General features: G+C 38.4%; 1 protein-coding gene across 2 annotated transcripts in view; it reads right to left on the reverse strand.

Annotated features, from left to right (window-relative positions):
- COL24A1 (collagen type XXIV alpha 1 chain) overlaps nucleotides 1-11233 on the reverse strand; it is a 400711-nt gene extending 389478 nt beyond the window's left edge. For both annotated transcript variants that reach the window (XM_074381116.1, XM_039473942.2), the window contains exons 1-2: nucleotides 10726-11233; nucleotides 1495-1556 (exon numbers count right to left, since the gene is read on the reverse strand). In XM_074381116.1, coding sequence (XP_074237217.1) covers nucleotides 1495-1556; nucleotides 10726-10781 — 118 coding nt within the window. In that variant the 5' untranslated portion in view covers nucleotides 10782-11233. The remainder of the gene's footprint in view (nucleotides 1-1494; nucleotides 1557-10725) is intronic.
- Between the last annotated feature and the right edge of the window lie 6596 nt (nucleotides 11234-17829).

The following is a 17829-nucleotide window of genomic DNA, read 5'->3' on the forward strand; positions in this document are numbered from 1 at the left end:
GTTATTCTTTTTCTCCTTATCTTCTCTGTGGCTTTAGGAGACTGAATTTTAAGGAATTTGTAGACTCTGCAAACAAAATACGAGTTCGAATCTTGGTTCTTCCATTAATTAGGCTGTTACTTAGAGGTGGTTACCTATTCTCCTTAATCTTACTTTCAGCAATTCTATCATGGCCATAATTACAAAACCCTGTGATGAGGCAGTAGTGATGAAAATGCATATTCTACTAGCACAGTGACTAGCAGTTCAGAGTAAGTTCTCAGAAACAGTAACAGTGATAATAACAGTAAATTGAGAGAGTTTTTCTCCTCTTCATGGCTACTTCAAGTGAAATGAAGTAACGTAAATGTCTTGGTCAAGAATCATGAAGTTACATGTGACATGTGGCTTAATTTAATCATTACCATTTTCCATAATAGAGATTTAGAAAACGTCTTCCAAGAAATATTTTAATTCATCTATGTGATATTTGAAAGAATATTTATCTGTATCTACCTGTCAATTTGGTCAACCAGAGTACCACTCTTCCTTTTTGCCCTCTTTCTACCTTGCACAGATTTCATTCATAATTGGTTTACTTGTCCTTTTCTTACTGTTATTTGATCAATTGATCAAACTGACAAGGGGTTCATCAAACTGATCACTGAACTGAAAACTTGGTTCTGTCAGAACTAATGCTTTGGCAGCCCTGTGCAGAGGAGCGCTTTGCTACCTTTAAGGTAGAGGAGAAAACAAAAACAAAAAACTGAGGCCTTGGTAATATTATCCGTAGGTCCAGCACAGTTCTAGGATTTTTCTCTTTGACTTTGGTATGTTTTTAGCCTTTGACAAAGGCATTTTTTTCACTTTGATGCTAGAGACATTATCTTATTTACATTTTCAATCATTGGCAATAGGATATTACACAGGAAATAGAAAATACTTTAATTATGTTTAAATGAATGAATTAGGGTATACATAGACTCCTGAAACTCTATCATCATATTACCAGAGTAATTAGCTAGCAGACACAAACAAAACAGGTTTAGGTTTATATTCTAAACCTCCCCATTTGATTTAAATAAAATCCTAAGCCCACTAGTATACAAATTCCATCTTGTTTCTTAATGATGCAAATCTAGACGGAACATTTATTATATGCTTTTGTTGTATCAAGAAGTGCAAAGGTAATTCAGTCAGTTTGCCACCCCCAAGAACTCCCACTTAAAATGAAGTCACAAACAAAGCCTTTTTATTGTACAAAACTTCTCTTTTATAGAGTTTGCTTAAAAATGTAAGCAATTTCACAGACAGAAGATATGAGTAATTTCTTAAAGGTCATATTTCCCCCCAAAATTGATTTCTTTAACCTTACATTCTCATGGTACTGGGTGGAATTTTTTTTTATTGTTTAATGTTGAAATTAAGGTTATGATAAGTTAAAAGTTATGCACTTTTGCTGTCTGGGAGTAGAATTTTTAAGCAAGCAAATAAATTAAAACGTAATTTTCTTACCTCGTTCTTGTGCATGAACAACGCCAGCTACACATAGTACGATAAAATGAAGAAATGCTTTCCTAGGAAAAGAAAAAGGCATATGGGAAAAACTGGACATTTACAATCATACAAAATCCAAAACAAAGTCTATGTAATATTAATAATTGAACTGTTATTTCAAACAGCATGATATTTTAATAATCACAGTGGTTAAGAGCAAAGGCTCTGAAGTGAAGTTCTGGTTTTGCCACCTACTATGTGATTTGGGCACACTTTTTAATCATTTTATGCCTTAGTTGCTTTATCTGTGAAAATTGTCTCAAGATTTTCTGAAGATTAACATAAAAAGTTCATGTAAAGCACAGAAAACAGTACCTGGCACATAGGACACATTCAATAAATATGAACTAGTATAGGTGGTATTATCATCATATATTATGTTAAATTACCATATATGCAATTTCCTACGAAGTAATAGAAATTTCCACAAAAATAATGTAAATTACGGTTCTTTAACTCTAGTGATAATAGAAACTTATTTGTTTAAATTAATGGTTATATGTGAAAGCCATTTGAATATCATACTTAAATCACTGGTGCTAGGTTCATGATTCTTTGGCTTTTAAAATAGCAATGGTCTGTAGATGTCAACACTGGGCATTTGGATTAATAGTAGCTGTGAGCACAATACCCGATCACTGCAACTTAAAGTGTTCTTTTGTAATGATGAGCTATCTAAGCAAAAATCCTTTGTGACATTGTTAGTATAACCAAACTTTTAATAGATTTTGTTGAGCATTCTTTATAATTGGCTGTATATACCTCCAAAATGAAAATTATAGAAATAATTTTGACAAGAGATAAGCCTGCTGAAAATAATACTTCTTTACCTAATTTTGCTAATATAGACCCTGATTCTGTTTTTTATTCTAACTCAGGGACTGTTCAAATGATATATTTGCAAAACACAGTTCTGTACAAAGCGATTACAGAGCTTCCTATAAACCATTAATTCCTTTTTATTAAATTCGTGATGTACTAGTAATAATTGGTACATTTTCTATTTATTACTAATAAAATGTTTTTTACCTTTATCAACTAGCATAAGAAGCATCTTAATGTAAGATCTTTTTACAAAGTTTAAGCCAACAAATATAAAATTAGACTATTTATAATGGAACACAAATTTCATTTGTATTCAAATGGTGTTTATCCTTTGTTAATTTTGAAAATGAACATTCTATGGCCGTACTGAGTCCAGAGCACAGCTCTTATGAAATAAGGTTTTAATAGAATACTTAACAACTGTCACTAACTCTACAAACAAATCAACTGAATCATTGCAGAAATCCCAACTGATATGGATAAAGAAGTAAACCATATATTTTAATGAGGCCCATAAAACATTCTGACATTATTCATTTAGATGGATGGTTCCCAAATGTTAGACTCACCTGAGGAACTTGTAAAAAAAATGCAGATTCTGGGCCCCTCACACCAGGAATGGACTTGGTGACATGTTTATTTCCATTTTTCTCCACTAAGGTCACTGGGGAAGTTTGATTTTGCTGAATTGCTAATTCAGATTATGATTCAAAAATTTGGGGTGGATATCCAGGAGGCATACATTTTAACTGGGTGATTCTAATGCAGATTTTTATGTGTACCAAACTCTGAGAAAAAAACTATTTAGAACATTCACTGTATTTATATTTACAATGTCACTAAAATACATCTAAATAGATTTTACTTTGGCTTATAATCACATGTATATAATTTTATGCCATGACCCTAAAATATTATTTGGCCCTTTTCAAATCCTTTCCTATTGCACTCGGTCAGTGGTTTTCAAATTTTAGTGTGATCAGAATGACATGAAGGACTTGTTAATAATTGCTGGGCCTCATCCCCAGAATTTCTGACTACGTAGATCTGGGGCTAAAAAATATGCATTTATAACAAGTTCCTGGGTGATGCTGATGCTACTTATCTGGGACTACATTCTGAGGACCACTCTAAAATAAATGAGCCTCAAGAGATGATATAAAGTCCACCTGTTTGGGATCTTTTTAGTCCTTGGATGAACACTGGAATTACCTGGGAAGTTTTAAAACCTACTAATAATTGAATCTTTCTGTCCCTGCCCCACAGTGATTTTGACTTTAATGTGTCCATGGCACAGACATTTTAAAACATTTTCCAGTGATTCTTATGTGTAAACAAGGTTGAAGACCATTGTGCAAGATTAAAATGATGCCTGCACTCTCTAGGATGTATCCTAATGTGACTTAGAGTTTGACTAAGGAGGGTATTTACCTTTCAAATTTATATTTCAACATATAACTGTCAGGATACATATCAGTGAGACTAGAAAACTGCTTACTTAGGATTACAATCATTGAAGGATAGTGCATCTGAATTATGCTGTCTTAAGAAGAAAGTTCAGTGTGAGTGGAAGCATGTCTCACCTGCCCAAGGTAATCAGCCTCACTCAGATGCATAGAAACAACCCAAAAGGTACTTTTCTTTTAAAAATAACTAATGACGAGCACAACAGCCAGCACTATTCATTTAGCAATTCAGCAAACTCATAAACTTCCCCAATGACCTCAGTGGAGAAAAATGGAAATAAACATGTTAACAAGTCCATTCCTGGTGTGAGGCAGGAAAACCTGAACACATCAAACAACATCCTTTAGACAGGTGATCTTAGGGATTATGACAAATCAGTTGAGCCATACCTTACTTAAATGTACCTATGTATGAAAGCTGATGACTAATGGAATAGTAAAGATCAATGACTGAAATAGAGTCTCTTTGTCTGGTTGCAACCCAAATTAATAGCCAACTGAAAAAGAATAGGAAAAGTTTCTTACAAGGCATTCAAGGCCCCTATTATTCAGCTTCAATTTCCTTTTTTAGTAATATGGATCCCACTACCCCGATATCTCCAAAGTTCCAGCCATACCAAGTTATTCTGCATTCCCTGGAAAGACCTGTACACATCTGAAATGCCCTCCCAGTCTCCACCTGTCATTCTTAAGTATAAACAAAGCCTAATTATATCAATACTTGCTCCATGAAGTTTCCCATTGTCTCTAAAGGGGAATGAATTTTTCCCCCCATCTCTGTACTTTTGATACATTAATTGTGACTTTATTATACCTCTGTAAGGCCTACCTTTCATGAAAGTAAATATCTGAGCAAACAGCAGGTCTTCATCTTTATCTCTAGTGTACCCATGTGTTACATGGAATTGACAGTATATACTTTTTAAAAGGAAAAATCAAAAGTACTATCTCCCAATGACTGAGGAATTCACTTTTTCCTTATGGACTTGATTCTTTTAACAGTTGGAAAAAGTAAAATAAAATACAGGCATTTTTAGTTAGATGGTCAAAGAGAGAGAAGGGAAATAGAATTTTAAAAAATCTGCTACGGTAGCATATATGGAAGTCTTCATCTTTTTTTCCTTAATTTTCATTTTAACTTTCTTGTCTCTGAAGTGGGCTCACAGAGAAAGGATCAAGTTTCATGGGCATAGTCAGTTTGATAAAGAACCAAACTCCGTCATTGTATAAACTATTTAGTAAATCCAAGATTCTTGGGAAATGTCTGTTGGACTAGGTTTGTTTCTTTGGATTTTCCCCCTTATGATATTACATTTACTATATGTTTCCTAAACAAATAAAACTTATCAAGTTTCCACATTAGCAGTAGATGGTAGAGTCCTCTAGGAAAGCAGCTGTTCTTTGTCCTCTTCTGGGTCTTAGCTGACTCATCTATTATGTGAAGACATAATACTAATTTTGTGTTTTTGTGTTTTACATTCCAAATGTAAAATCCTGTAATTTGTATGTATGATGGGATCCCATTAGTATATTGGCATTAAAAGACAAAAAGCAAATTATAAAACTACTTAGCAAAATGTTTTATATATATATATATATATATATATATATATATATATGTATATATATACAACATACATACATGTTATATACAAATATATATAACATACATAAATGTTATATACAAATATATATAACATTTTGCTAAGTAATTTGCAAATTTGTACACACACATATACACACAAATATATAAAGTGTTCATTGTTTACCCACAAAACTATAAAGGTCTTCCTATAGTTTTGGTCAAATACTATTTAAGTAACCTAAAATAATCTACTGAGTTGTTAATTCATTTATATATTTAGTTTACTCCCACAAATAGTCTTGTCGGTATATTAAACATGAACATTTTCAAATATTCAAAGCACGTTTGTTTTCATTCACTGGTTTGTATATGTGGACCATGTGTCATTAATACGAAGTTATAGAAGTACATATACTCAGACATTTAACAAAATCAGACCATGTCCAAAAGAAGTCAACAGTATGGTAACAAACACTTAATAAAGGCTCAAAAAATATAACCCATGATATTGGTATCTAACAAAATAAGAAACACTCTGCATGAGTCTGGCTGCTAGTCACATTTTCAGTTTGACATCAGTCATAGTCCAAACATAACCAGACATGTGAGGGGAAAGGCCTAAAGAGGATAAGGCAGAAAATAGGTATCTAAAGACCATACTCAGAACATGTAAATGAATAATATCCATCCCAGGCATTGTTCCTAGATGATTCTTAGAGCCATTCAACTTCCTCTTTATTCAAAGGATCCAAGTTACTTTAGGGAAATCTGAGAAATCTTTTTGTTTAGGGTACCCATGAGACTCTTAGGTATTATAACATATGTCTTCAGGTTACTGATGCTCATTCCTACATAGATTCCATTTACACTAGTAAGAAGGACTTGTGAAATCTTGTGAATAGGCAACATTTTTATGAGTTGGAGGCCTTCTTTTAAACCAATTGAAAATGGTGAACTAATCTGAAAAACACACACACATGATATAAATCAATAATTTCAACAATCTCCACCACACTACATTTACATGCCAAAAACTTCTCTAAGTCATGACAGCTTTACAGATTTTGCTCTTTACTAGCTACTAAGATCCAGAAATAGTAAAATTTCTATTCTTTGTTCTCAAAATAACTGAAAAAAAAAGAATTTTCATCAAAGCAGTGTACATAAAGTTGGATGATTCAGGGAGCAAAGTAGTACTGTCACTAATGTACTTACGATGAATTTTTCAGACTTAATTCAACTCAGTTGGTACTTATATAGCTAAACTAGTGTGAAGCATATTACAGGTTGAGCACTCCAATCTGAAAATCCAAAGTCCTAAATGCTCCAAAATCTGAAAATTTTTGAGTGCCTAAATGATGCCATACTAGAATCATTTTATACCTGACCTTATGGGTCACAGTCAAAACTTCATTTCATGCACAAAATTACTAAAAATATTATATAAAATTAACTTCCATCTATGCATACAAGATACATATGAAACATATGTTTTGACTTGGGTCCCATCCCTAAGATATCTCATTATATATATGCAAATACTCCAAAATCTGAAAAAATTAAGAATTCTAAACACTTCTGGTCTCAAGCATTTCAGATAAGCAGTACTCAACCTGTAGAGCTTTCGGTTAAATTCCAAACATTCAAGCAAAACATGCAGTACAAGGGAGATAAATGCTTAAGAACTTCATAGAATCAAAGTGTCTAGAGTCCAATTAGTAGGAGGGAAGAAAAATACATCTTAAACTAGTCTGGCCTAGTAATACCACAGAGAATGTTAAAGTATTGCCTAGTCTAGTAAAGTTCCTGGCACAGATTTTCAAATAAATTAATGAATCAGAGATTTTCAAATAAATTAATGAATCAGAGAATCTTCAGTCAATGAAACTATCAGGTGGTCTTGAGTTTCAACAAATACATACTTCTCTGGCATCTTCTACCTGTACATTGATTCCCAAATCAAGAAAAGTCAAGTCTCCCCAACCTCTACTTGTTAAACATGGTTTAAAGGCCTTTCAGAATCTGTCTCTGTTTCTCTCTCCAGCTCCAGTTCCAGTCACTTCTTCCCTAGAATGTGTACTCCAACCCATTTCTTTCAGGCCCTCAAATGTACTACTGTGCTGTCTCACTTCTGAGCCTTTTATTGTTCCTCTGTCTTGAAAATTTCATGGTCTTTTCACTATGATCTCAGTCTAGATTTCATTCCCTTTGGTTACCTTTTCCTTCGAATATTAGCCTTTCCTACCCCACCCACCCACCCAAGACTGCTAGGTGCCCCTCATGTGTATACCCTCATCTCATTTTGTTATACTTGGTTGTTTCATTTACTATTTCCTCTGTTAGACTGGGCACATGGGGATGGTAGCAATTGTAGATCTGTTATACTCAATCATTGTATCCCTGCTGCCTAGAACCACACTGGGCACATAGTTGGAGTTCAGTAAACAAGTGCTGAATAAATACAATAGTGAATGATGAACAAGCAAATGACAGAATGTTAGCTTTTTATGGGAACGAAAATAAAACTGTCTTTACTTCTCAGAGTGATAAATTCTAAAATAAGTCATAGTTGCAAGGCATGTTGAGGAAATTAGCACAGCTATTCTAATTCCCATAATAAAATTTACTTTTATTCTGAATTTCACAAATTACCAAGCAGAATGTCTGAATGACACTCAAAAGTACTTTCCATAAATTACATTTCCTCTCCCTGAGACATCAGTTTAAACATTTATTTGAACACAAAGATAACTAAGCAACTTTAAAAAATAGAATTTCATGCCATCTAGGAAATTGATCTTTATATTCAAAAAATCCTTTTTTGTTATGAAAGTCTTTAATTATCACAATGGCCTGCCTGGGAGACCTTCTGATACTGTGTTAAATCAAGATATCTAAAGCTGACTTTGGGATTTTGTTTCCTTTTATTAATTCTACAAATTCACATTAGGCAACCATATAAAAGACCCCATGAAAGAAAGTGTCTTTAAAGATCCAGTTTTAAACTGGAAATGTTTTGGGGTGACTAATCAGAACTGTGATTTTAAGAGGCATTCCCTCTCTTACACAACATCACCACAAAAGGAAAATAAAACTCAGGAATTTCATCGGGGATTCTAAGTGGCCTGACATCATAATCAGCTGCTTCTTCCAAATCCACCCCCCACCCTCGCCCCCAGCTTCAAACTCTGAATAGTTGGTGGCATTATTTTTCAAACTGAAAAATTTCGAATTATTTATGAAAACTGGATTTTCTAGAAAGAATTTCTCAGCCCAATCATTATCTCTCCTAAGCTCGCATGTATGTGATTGGAGCTGTGAGTTCTGTAATCTGATGTAATTATGAATTGCCCTTAATTCTCTGCAGCCCATCCCCAACGGCTCCTGTAATAGAACACATTGGATATTATGAGATAACCAAGGGCTGCAAGGCCTCTGCTGGTCATGGGAGACAAACACCTTCATCCAGAACCTGCTACTCATCCCCACGTCTCTGTACAAGGGTTCTCTTCCCATTCTCCGCTGTATAATTTTTCTTCAGAAGTTCCTCCGGTGTAATTCATTCTATTTGGTTTCTCTGTCTCCCTCCCCCCGAATCATCTGGACCCAATTTACAAACCCCAAACTGCCCAAGAATTTATGCAGGGCCTTTTCTGGGAGCGTCTGGAAGGGAAGTGTAAACCAGACAAGACAGAACCCAGGAACAGATCTGCTTTAACCCACGAGGTTGGTCACAACTACCAAGGGGAGTGTTAGTCACCAGCGTGGGCCTCGCGCTGTGGCAGAGGGAAAGCCCTCGGGGCAGAATGGCAGCGAGGGCAGCACGCAGAGGCTGGCTGGGCAGGAGGTGGAGGGCCTCACTCCACCTCTCCCGGAGTCTCCAGGGCAGCGTGGCTAGAGCCCCTCTGCACCCGCCCTGGTCAGCGGAAAGATCTGCCAGTTCCGCAGGATCGGCTGCAACCTCGGACTTGCTCTCCAGGCTGGTCCACACAGAGGGATGTTTATTGAGAACCGTAGCAGCTGCGGGAAACTTCCTGCCTGGGAACCCCACGCGACCTGCCTAAGCCGCTCTGAGAAGGCAACCCGCAGAGTTTGACCTCTACTAGCTCTTGGGACTCCCCAGCCTCCAGCACCGCGCCGGGGCTGCGGAGGTTGGGTGGTTTCCTCCTCACTGTTGCATGAGGATGCGAGTGTGCGTGGAGGTGCATCTGGGCAGCTTGGAAGCCCAGCAGCTAGGTTTCCAGGGGTCAGAGAGCACGCACGCAAGCCCCAGTCAGGCTGGCTTACACGCGGCTGGGAAGCACATGTTCACACAAACACCGCCACAAGGCTCCCTTTCTCTGCACCCCGCCTCCGCCTGCCCTCAGCTGACACGGTCAATTCTGTTCCCTACCCTCCTCCCACCTACCCTCCTGAGGGGCAGCCTCTCTGCAGACTTCCACAGCCGTGTTCACCCTTCTCACCCAGGGGCCAGAAGCAAACTTGTGTAACCCCCTGACCTCTTCCAGGGGGACCAGGGCGTCCAGCCAAAGCCGCGCAACCCCTGGTCCCTTTTCCCAGTAAAGACGTGGGAGCAGGTACAGCATCCAAAGGGGAGGTGGGGTGCCTGTCAGGACCTGCCCTAAACCTCCCCAGGAGGGGCAGGCCCGCCCCCGTGTCCTGATCCCCTCCCCAGTCCCCGCCTCGAGTGCCACTTCCCCAGTGACAGCAGTAATCTGGGCGCAGTCTCAGCTTGGATGGGCAATGTTGGTCTTTTAACGAGGGGATTAGTAAAGCAGCGCCCCTACGCCCCTTCCCCCAACGGGCGACCCTGCCTCATTCCTGTGTCCAGTGGTCCAGTCTGCGCACACCTACCGTGGGGGACCTCTAGCGTCACAGCAATCACAAGGCTGGACGCCCTGAGATGCATCACCGGGAAGCGGGACTTCCCCGGGCCCTGCGGGAGAAGAAGGGGAGGAGGGCGCAAGAGGGCAGCAGGAGCTGGAGCAGGGGGAGATCATCCGAGCCTGGCTCTGGAGCTTCGGGAGCCGAGGCCCTGGGCTTTGGGAGTCGTGCCAGCGAGCTTGTCCTCTCGAGCCACAAGATGGCTTTAGCATAAACTGTCTGAGACCCGCTGGCATGAGGCATCCTTTCAAACTCAGTATTTTACAAGTTGAAAAGACAAGGGGAACATCCCGCGGATACTCTCCCGCTCCTAAGACCAAAAAGTGCCAAGGAGCCGGACCGCAGATTTCCATCAGGCTCAGTAGAACCAGGGGGTGGAGAGAGGGGTTGGTCTAACCCCTACCCTACCCAGGCGGGTGGGCTACTTACGTTTTTGCCGTGGGGGAGACTTTTCCACGCCTTGTCCTGTGGGCTCCTAAATGCATTTGTATGCATTTGTCCGTGCAGCAAAGCGCTAACGGAAAACAGAAGCCAACTCTGAACTGCTTACGGTGCAGGTACTGTCCATGAAAAAGGGGGAAAAAATCACATGAAAACCATGCTCCAAACCCACAACAAGAAAAAAAGAGTGGGGGTTGAAGTCGGGGGAGGTAGGAAATAGCACCCGAAGGGGAGGACAGGCTTCCTAGCTCCCTGCCTGGCTCGGTAAGGAACGAGCCCAGGGTTGCGCTCCCCGGGGAGGGCTGGCGAGGAGGTAAACCTCACTGGGAGGCCACCGGGCGCCAGCAGCAGCGGGAGCCGGGCTGCCAGTGCAGCACTCGAGTTCACTTGCGGTTCAAAGGCGACTCTGTGACTCCAGTGGAGTCCTCTGCTTTGGGCCTGGGAGGAGAAAGGGGTGGGGGTAGGGAAGGAGATGAAGTGGGGGAGGAAGTCCTTGGAAACAGCCCGCGCCTGAACATTTGTCAAACAAGCACACACACCCACTTCGGAAATCAAGTTGGTGCGAGGGTGCCGGTGGCAACTGCAGGCGCTCGGCATGGACTGCCGCCGGCTGCTTTGCCTGGGAGAAGGGGAGCCAAGCAAATCCGACCGGTGTTAAATTTCACTGCTCACTGACTTGCGGTGACATCACCAAACACAGCGCACACCTCCCCCTCTGCCCCGCAACCTTCCCGACCCAGCTCCTGGCCCAGGCGCCCCCATTAGCCAGCCCTTCTGGGTCGGGCTGGGCCGACTGCACCGCGGCGCGCTCCTGGCCGCCTGGGTACCACCTGGATGCTCTCCTTTACCACTTGTAGGCGGCTAGTATCCTTCCTTCCACTCGGTGTTCATGTTCCATTCCCCATAGCAGCAGTCCCCAGTCTGATGTTTTCCTCTTGTTTATCTCCTATTCCCAATCTTTTTCTCTACCCTCTTCACCCACATCTTCTGAAATCACACCTAGAGTAGGTCTTCATTCCCCTGTGACCGTCTTGCCTTCTTTGCAGTTAGGCCAGTGGCCTCAGTGGTATTATTAAATGACTTTAACTGTGTTCATTTCTACCTTTCCTCCCTTCACTCTTTCCTTTCAGTCTGTCCCCCTTACACCTTCGACTTACGTTTCTCCTGTAATTCACCTTTCAGCCTTTTCTTGCCTACAAGTGTGTATTAATGGTTCACATCAACAGCACACCACACACACCATACTCAATCTCTCTTACACACACACAAACACAAACACACCACCGCCTTACCAACTTGAATACCTTCTCCAATTTTTCTAACAAATTTCTTCTTTTGACACAAGTGTCTATGCCCTCACTGCCTTATATTAAGAAGTCCACCTTCTGATTTTTGCAAAAACGAAAAACCCCATAAAGAAGACGTTCTGATTTTATCTTCCTTATTAATAAGACTGAAATCTTTGAGAGGCCAGAAGTCTATTACATTGTTCATAGTTGTGTTCTTAGCACTTACCTGGCATGTCTGTTGAATGAATGCTGTATATCACTGAGTGTCATTTCTCCAAATTTTTGTCTATCCTGTGTGCCTTCCACAGCTAACGACCCCTCCACATGCTGAAAGGGATCCCACATTATACACACATTATAAAGATTAAGGTGATCATACTGGCAAATGAAAACACTGTGACTCACAAGTGTGACAATTTCTTAAGTGCAAGAATATAGAATTTCCCACCCCCTCAATTTTTTAACTGTTTACTTTGAAATAATTTTAGATTTATAGAAAAGTTACACAACAGTAGAGTTCCTATATACACTTCCCTTGGCTTCCTTTAATGTTAACAACTTACATAACTAAATTACAGTTATCAAAACTGGACAATTGGGCCAGGTGCAGTGGTTCATGCCTGTAATCCCAGCATGGCAGGCCAAGGCAGTCAGATTCTTGAGGCCAGGAGTTTGAGATCAGCCTGGCCAACATGGTGAAAACGCACCTCTACTAAAAATACAAAAATTAGCCGGGCTTGATGGTGCATACCTGTGATCCCAGCTACTCGGAGGGGCTGAAGCAGGATAATCACTTGAACCTGGGAGGCAGATGTTGCAGTGAGCTGAGATCATGACATTGCACTCCATCCTGGGCAACAGAGTAAGACTCTGTCACAAAAAAAATTTTTTAACCTGGATAATCAACACCAATATAATACTAAAAACCAATCTGTAAATCTTATTAAATATTGTCAGTTTTTCTATTAATGTCCCTTGTCTGGCCCAGAATTTTACTCAGGCTCCTACACTGTGTTTAATTAACTACCACAGTGATTAACTGAATTGTTAGGTCTTAGCCTCCTCCCGTCTGTGGCAGTCCTGTCTTCCTTTGTCTTTCATGATCTCAACACTTTGGAAGTGCACTAAGCAGTCATTTTGTGGCAGGTTCCTCATTCTGGATTTGTGTGATATAGTCTCATGATTGGGTGAAGGTTATGTATTTTGTTCATAAACAACACTGAAGTGATGATGTGCCCTTGTCACCTACTAGTGATGTTAACTTTGATCCCTTAGTTCAGGTGCTCACCTCACAGTACTTGCCATTGTAAAATCTTCCCCCAGTTTTTGTAACAGCCACAGCTTTCTGAAATATTCCTGGAAATCCAAAACTGAAGGAAGACAGACATTCTTAAATAGCCTTAAATTCTGGTTTTTCTGCTTTTTACTACTAGTCAGATAAAGAAGGACAGCTAATTTGGCTTGATGGAAAGAACAATAGATGAAAATTGGGCAGATCTTAAGTAACTCAATCTCTGCCTACATTTTTTCATCAGACACTTGAGGAATCAAGACTTTTATTCAGTTTACAATATTGAGTCTGAAGAATAGAATGTTATATGAAATGAAGTTACTAAAGTGTATTTCAGGTTATTTGAGTATAAGAAGATGATAGTTGCTAGCGAGAGTCAGTGGAATGCTTATCATGCAGAAGATGCCAAAGGGCACACATAGCCTCAGACAGAGTGTATTTATCTGGGGAGAAGGAGCATTTGTCCAGTAAAAGATAAACAATATAAGTTTTAACTGCTATAGACATTATAGGATGATGGAGATTAGCATAGATCAATTGGTCAAGACAGATTAAGCAGATATCTAGGGACTTAACTGGTCCATGAAAAGCAAAAAGGACTTACAAAGATAGAGAGGAGAAAGGTAGTCTGATTGGAAGTAGAGAGTAGATGACTAATAGCAAATGGACCAAGAAGAGTATATCTACATTATATTCAGAGAAAAGGAACAAATTCATCAGTCTGAATTAGAGGTTTCTGCGTTGTAAGAGAGTTTGAAGGCAAACTATGAAAGTCCCTGAATGTCAGGATAAGGGTTCATTTATCGTGTTAACTGCTACGTGCCTAGAATTCTTCTAGGCACTGAGTTACAGCAGTGGACAAAATACATGAAAATCCTTCCCTTTATGGAGTTTAAATTCTACTGCTTAGGATTTACTCCTATAGGCAATAGAAAACTATTAGACTTTCAAACTGATAAATGATTGATCCACACTTCTATTTTAAGATGAGTCAGCATCAGATGCCAGGATTGAAAGGAGGATAAGTTAGGTATAGATGTTGAGATAGGTTAATATTTTGAACTATAGTAGGAATGGTAGAAAAGCTAAATAAGAGAATCATTATTAAAATTAATCAGTATCTGATAATAGGTTAGGTTGGGAAGGGAGAAGGCATAGATGAAATTGAAGGCATAGCTGAAATTGAAAGCCTGAATGAAAAAGAAATTATGATATTGGCCAATGTCAAGGGGTAAGACAACTAATTCACATTGAGACATTATGTTTAAGACCATGGTAAGATGTTCTTTTGGAACGATTCAATAGAGTAAAAGAGAGAGTTCAGGAGAAAGGCTAGAACTAGAGTTTTAGATTTATTCATCATCTGCACAAAATGGTATTTGAAGCCTTGACAGTAGAGTCTATTTTTAAAGAAGAGACTATCAAAACAGAGAATGGAGAGTGAAGGATATAAACGTAGGCTCCAGAAACTGAAAGGAAACCATACAGAACCAAAGGAGATAAAACAAGAAGCATATAACGTTATTAAATAATAGTATAGGAGCTCAAAAAACAATCTAGCAAATACTTCATAATGTTTACTGTGAATCAGTATTTATTCTAAGTGTTTATTATATATAAACTTAGTTTATTCTTTAAATTTCTATTAATTAGATATTATCTATTATCTTCCTTATAAAGAGAAAGAAATAAAGGCAGAAAAAGGTTAAATAGCCTGAAATTACAAAACTGATCTTTCTCTTTTTTTTTTGAGATGTAATCTTACTCTGACACCCAGGCTAGAGTGCAGTGGCAGGATCTTGGCTCACTGCAACCTCTGCCTCCTGGGTTCAGGTGATTCTCCCACCACCTCAGCCTCCTGAGTAGCTGGGACTACAGGCATGCACCACCATGCCTGACTTTTTTTTTTTCTTTGTATTTTTTGGTAGAGATAAGGTTTAGCCATGTTGGCCTGGCTGGTCTTGAACTCCTTGCCTCAAGTAATACACCCACCTCAGCCTCCCAAAGTGCTGAGATTAAAAGCAAATAATGAGCTACCACACCTGGCCTGATCATCAATATTTAAACCAGTTCAAACTGGCTCTGGATTAAGTCCATGCTCTCAATAATTTCTTTCTCTCTCTCTCTCTCTCTCTCTCTCTCTCCATTCCCCTTCTTCTCGAAAGAAAAAAAATTTCAGCACAACATTCTGCCATAGATTTTTATAATGATGTAAGATTCGGTATATAACGAAGGTGGCATTTCAAAACTAGATAGAAAGGAAGACCTGCTTTATAAATAGTGCTGAAACAATTTATCTAAAGGAAGAAAAAATGTATCACTATCTCATGCTGTATACCAAGGAAAACTCCATATACATTAATGCAGTATAAAAATATTAAATTCTGTAAAGATTTAGAAATAAATATATGTAAAAATGTTCTTTAGAGGTGAGGAAGTCTCTTTTAAGAATAAAAGCATAAGGTAAAACCAAAAAGATTATTTATATTTACTAATATATCAAATATTTGTGGGACAGCAATAGGTTACAGACAGTTTGAAAAGAACTGGGGATAAGAATCATCAGGCAGATTCATGCCTGCTCTGGAAGATGTGCAGTCTTTCAGAAAGACAAAGCTTAATGTAGTGCAATTTAAAATTTCCAAGTCATAAAATAAAGAAACAAAAATCTCATACAATATAAACCAGTGAAGAGACAAATGACAAACTAGGGTAACATAAAAATGCTGCCAATTTTAAAAGAGAACCTAATTTATTTATAGTGCATGGCAAATAATTAACATCTTTAATAACTTTTATGTTGAAATAATTTCAAATTTATAGAAAAAATGGTACAAAGAATTTCTGTATGCCCTTTCCCATATATTCAGCAATGTTAAGATTTTACCATGTTGATGTTATTATATTCTCCCTCTTTCTCTCGGAAATGTTTGAGAATAAACTGCAGGCACTATGCCAATTAACCCCTACCATCTGTGTGCAATCCCCCAAAATAAGGATATTCTTTTCCACAACCACAGTTCAATGATCAAAATAAAGAAATTAATATTTATACAGCACTATTAATTAATGGATGGAGCTATTCAAATTTCATAAATTATTTCTGTATGTCATAGGAAACTCCCCTATTTTTCCTACTTCAGGATCACATCTTGTATTTAGGTGCATTTAGTCTCCTTTAATCTGGAAAAGTTTCTGAGGTGGAATGACAAACCCATCACCATTTTCCCAACTTTCCTGCTTTTGGCACTGAAAATTCCATGTCCTGGGAACCCCACTCAGTCCCAGGCAAACTAGAACATTTGGTTATTTCATGACTTTGACCATTTTAAAACAGTTCAGATTTTATTCATTATTTTTATAGAATGTCAGGATCTTTAACATGTGAAGATTTCTTTGTTTGCTTGTTTGTTTTTGAGATGGAGTCTTGCTCTGTCACCTAGGCTGGAGTGCAGTGGCGGGATCTCGGCTCACGGAAACCTCTGTCTCTTAGGTTCAAGTGATTCTCCTGCCTCAGATTCCTGGGTAGCTAGGACTACAGGTGTGCGCCACCATGCCTGGCTAATTTTTGTATTTTTAGTAGAGATGGAGTTTTACCATATTGACCAGGCTGATCTCGAACTCCTAACCTTGTGATCCACCAGCCTTGGCCTCCCAAAGTGTTGGGATTGCATGTGTAAGCTACTGTGCCCAGCTGTAGATTTCTTATGCCATTAAGAAAAGTAATGAGTATAGATAGAAGTGTAGAACATGCAATTTACATAGGAAGAAATAAAATTAGCCCAAAACATATAAAAAATTTAATTCAGTTCAAAAAATGCAAGTTAATATAGTAAGCTCCCAGAGCAAATGACAAAGATTTTTTAAAATTATAACATCCAGTGTTGGTGAGGGCAGGGTTAAGCAGATACTCTTAGAGACAGCTAGACGGAAACTTGCCAGTACTCAGTAAGAGCCTTAAAATTTTCATATTTTTTAAATCTAGAAATGTTAAATCTTAAAAAAATACTAATCAGACTTGCCCATGAAAATATATGTATAAGGATGATAATTACAGTGTTACTGTATTTCTAGATAACCAAATCATAGTACATTCACACAATACTATGCAACTATGAAAAAATAATGTTAGGGAGACTATTACTTAACATGAAAAAGTTCTTAAAATATTTTAGGTGGAATGAACAAGATAAAAAAAAACTATAAACAATATATATGAGTGTAATAGTATATATTGCGTATCCTAGAAAAAAGATTGAAGGGAAATATGCCAAAATATTAATAGTAGCATAAAAAGAATTCCTGGGTGATAAAATTAGGGATGCTGATTTGAATTTTCTCCTTTATTCATTTATATTTTGCTATTTTTATTTTTTATGATAAGCATGTATTATTTACATAAATCAGAAAAGGACATAACAGTTTCAAGATTGAGGGAAATAGATTGGGGTCCTGAGGAGTATATGGATGGTTTGGAATAACTAACATGGAAAAAAATCCAGGGAAGGAACA

Source organism: Saimiri boliviensis, chromosome 11 (genome assembly GCF_048565385.1).
Source record: "Saimiri boliviensis isolate mSaiBol1 chromosome 11, mSaiBol1.pri, whole genome shotgun sequence".
Taxonomy (NCBI): domain Eukaryota; kingdom Metazoa; phylum Chordata; class Mammalia; order Primates; family Cebidae; genus Saimiri; species Saimiri boliviensis.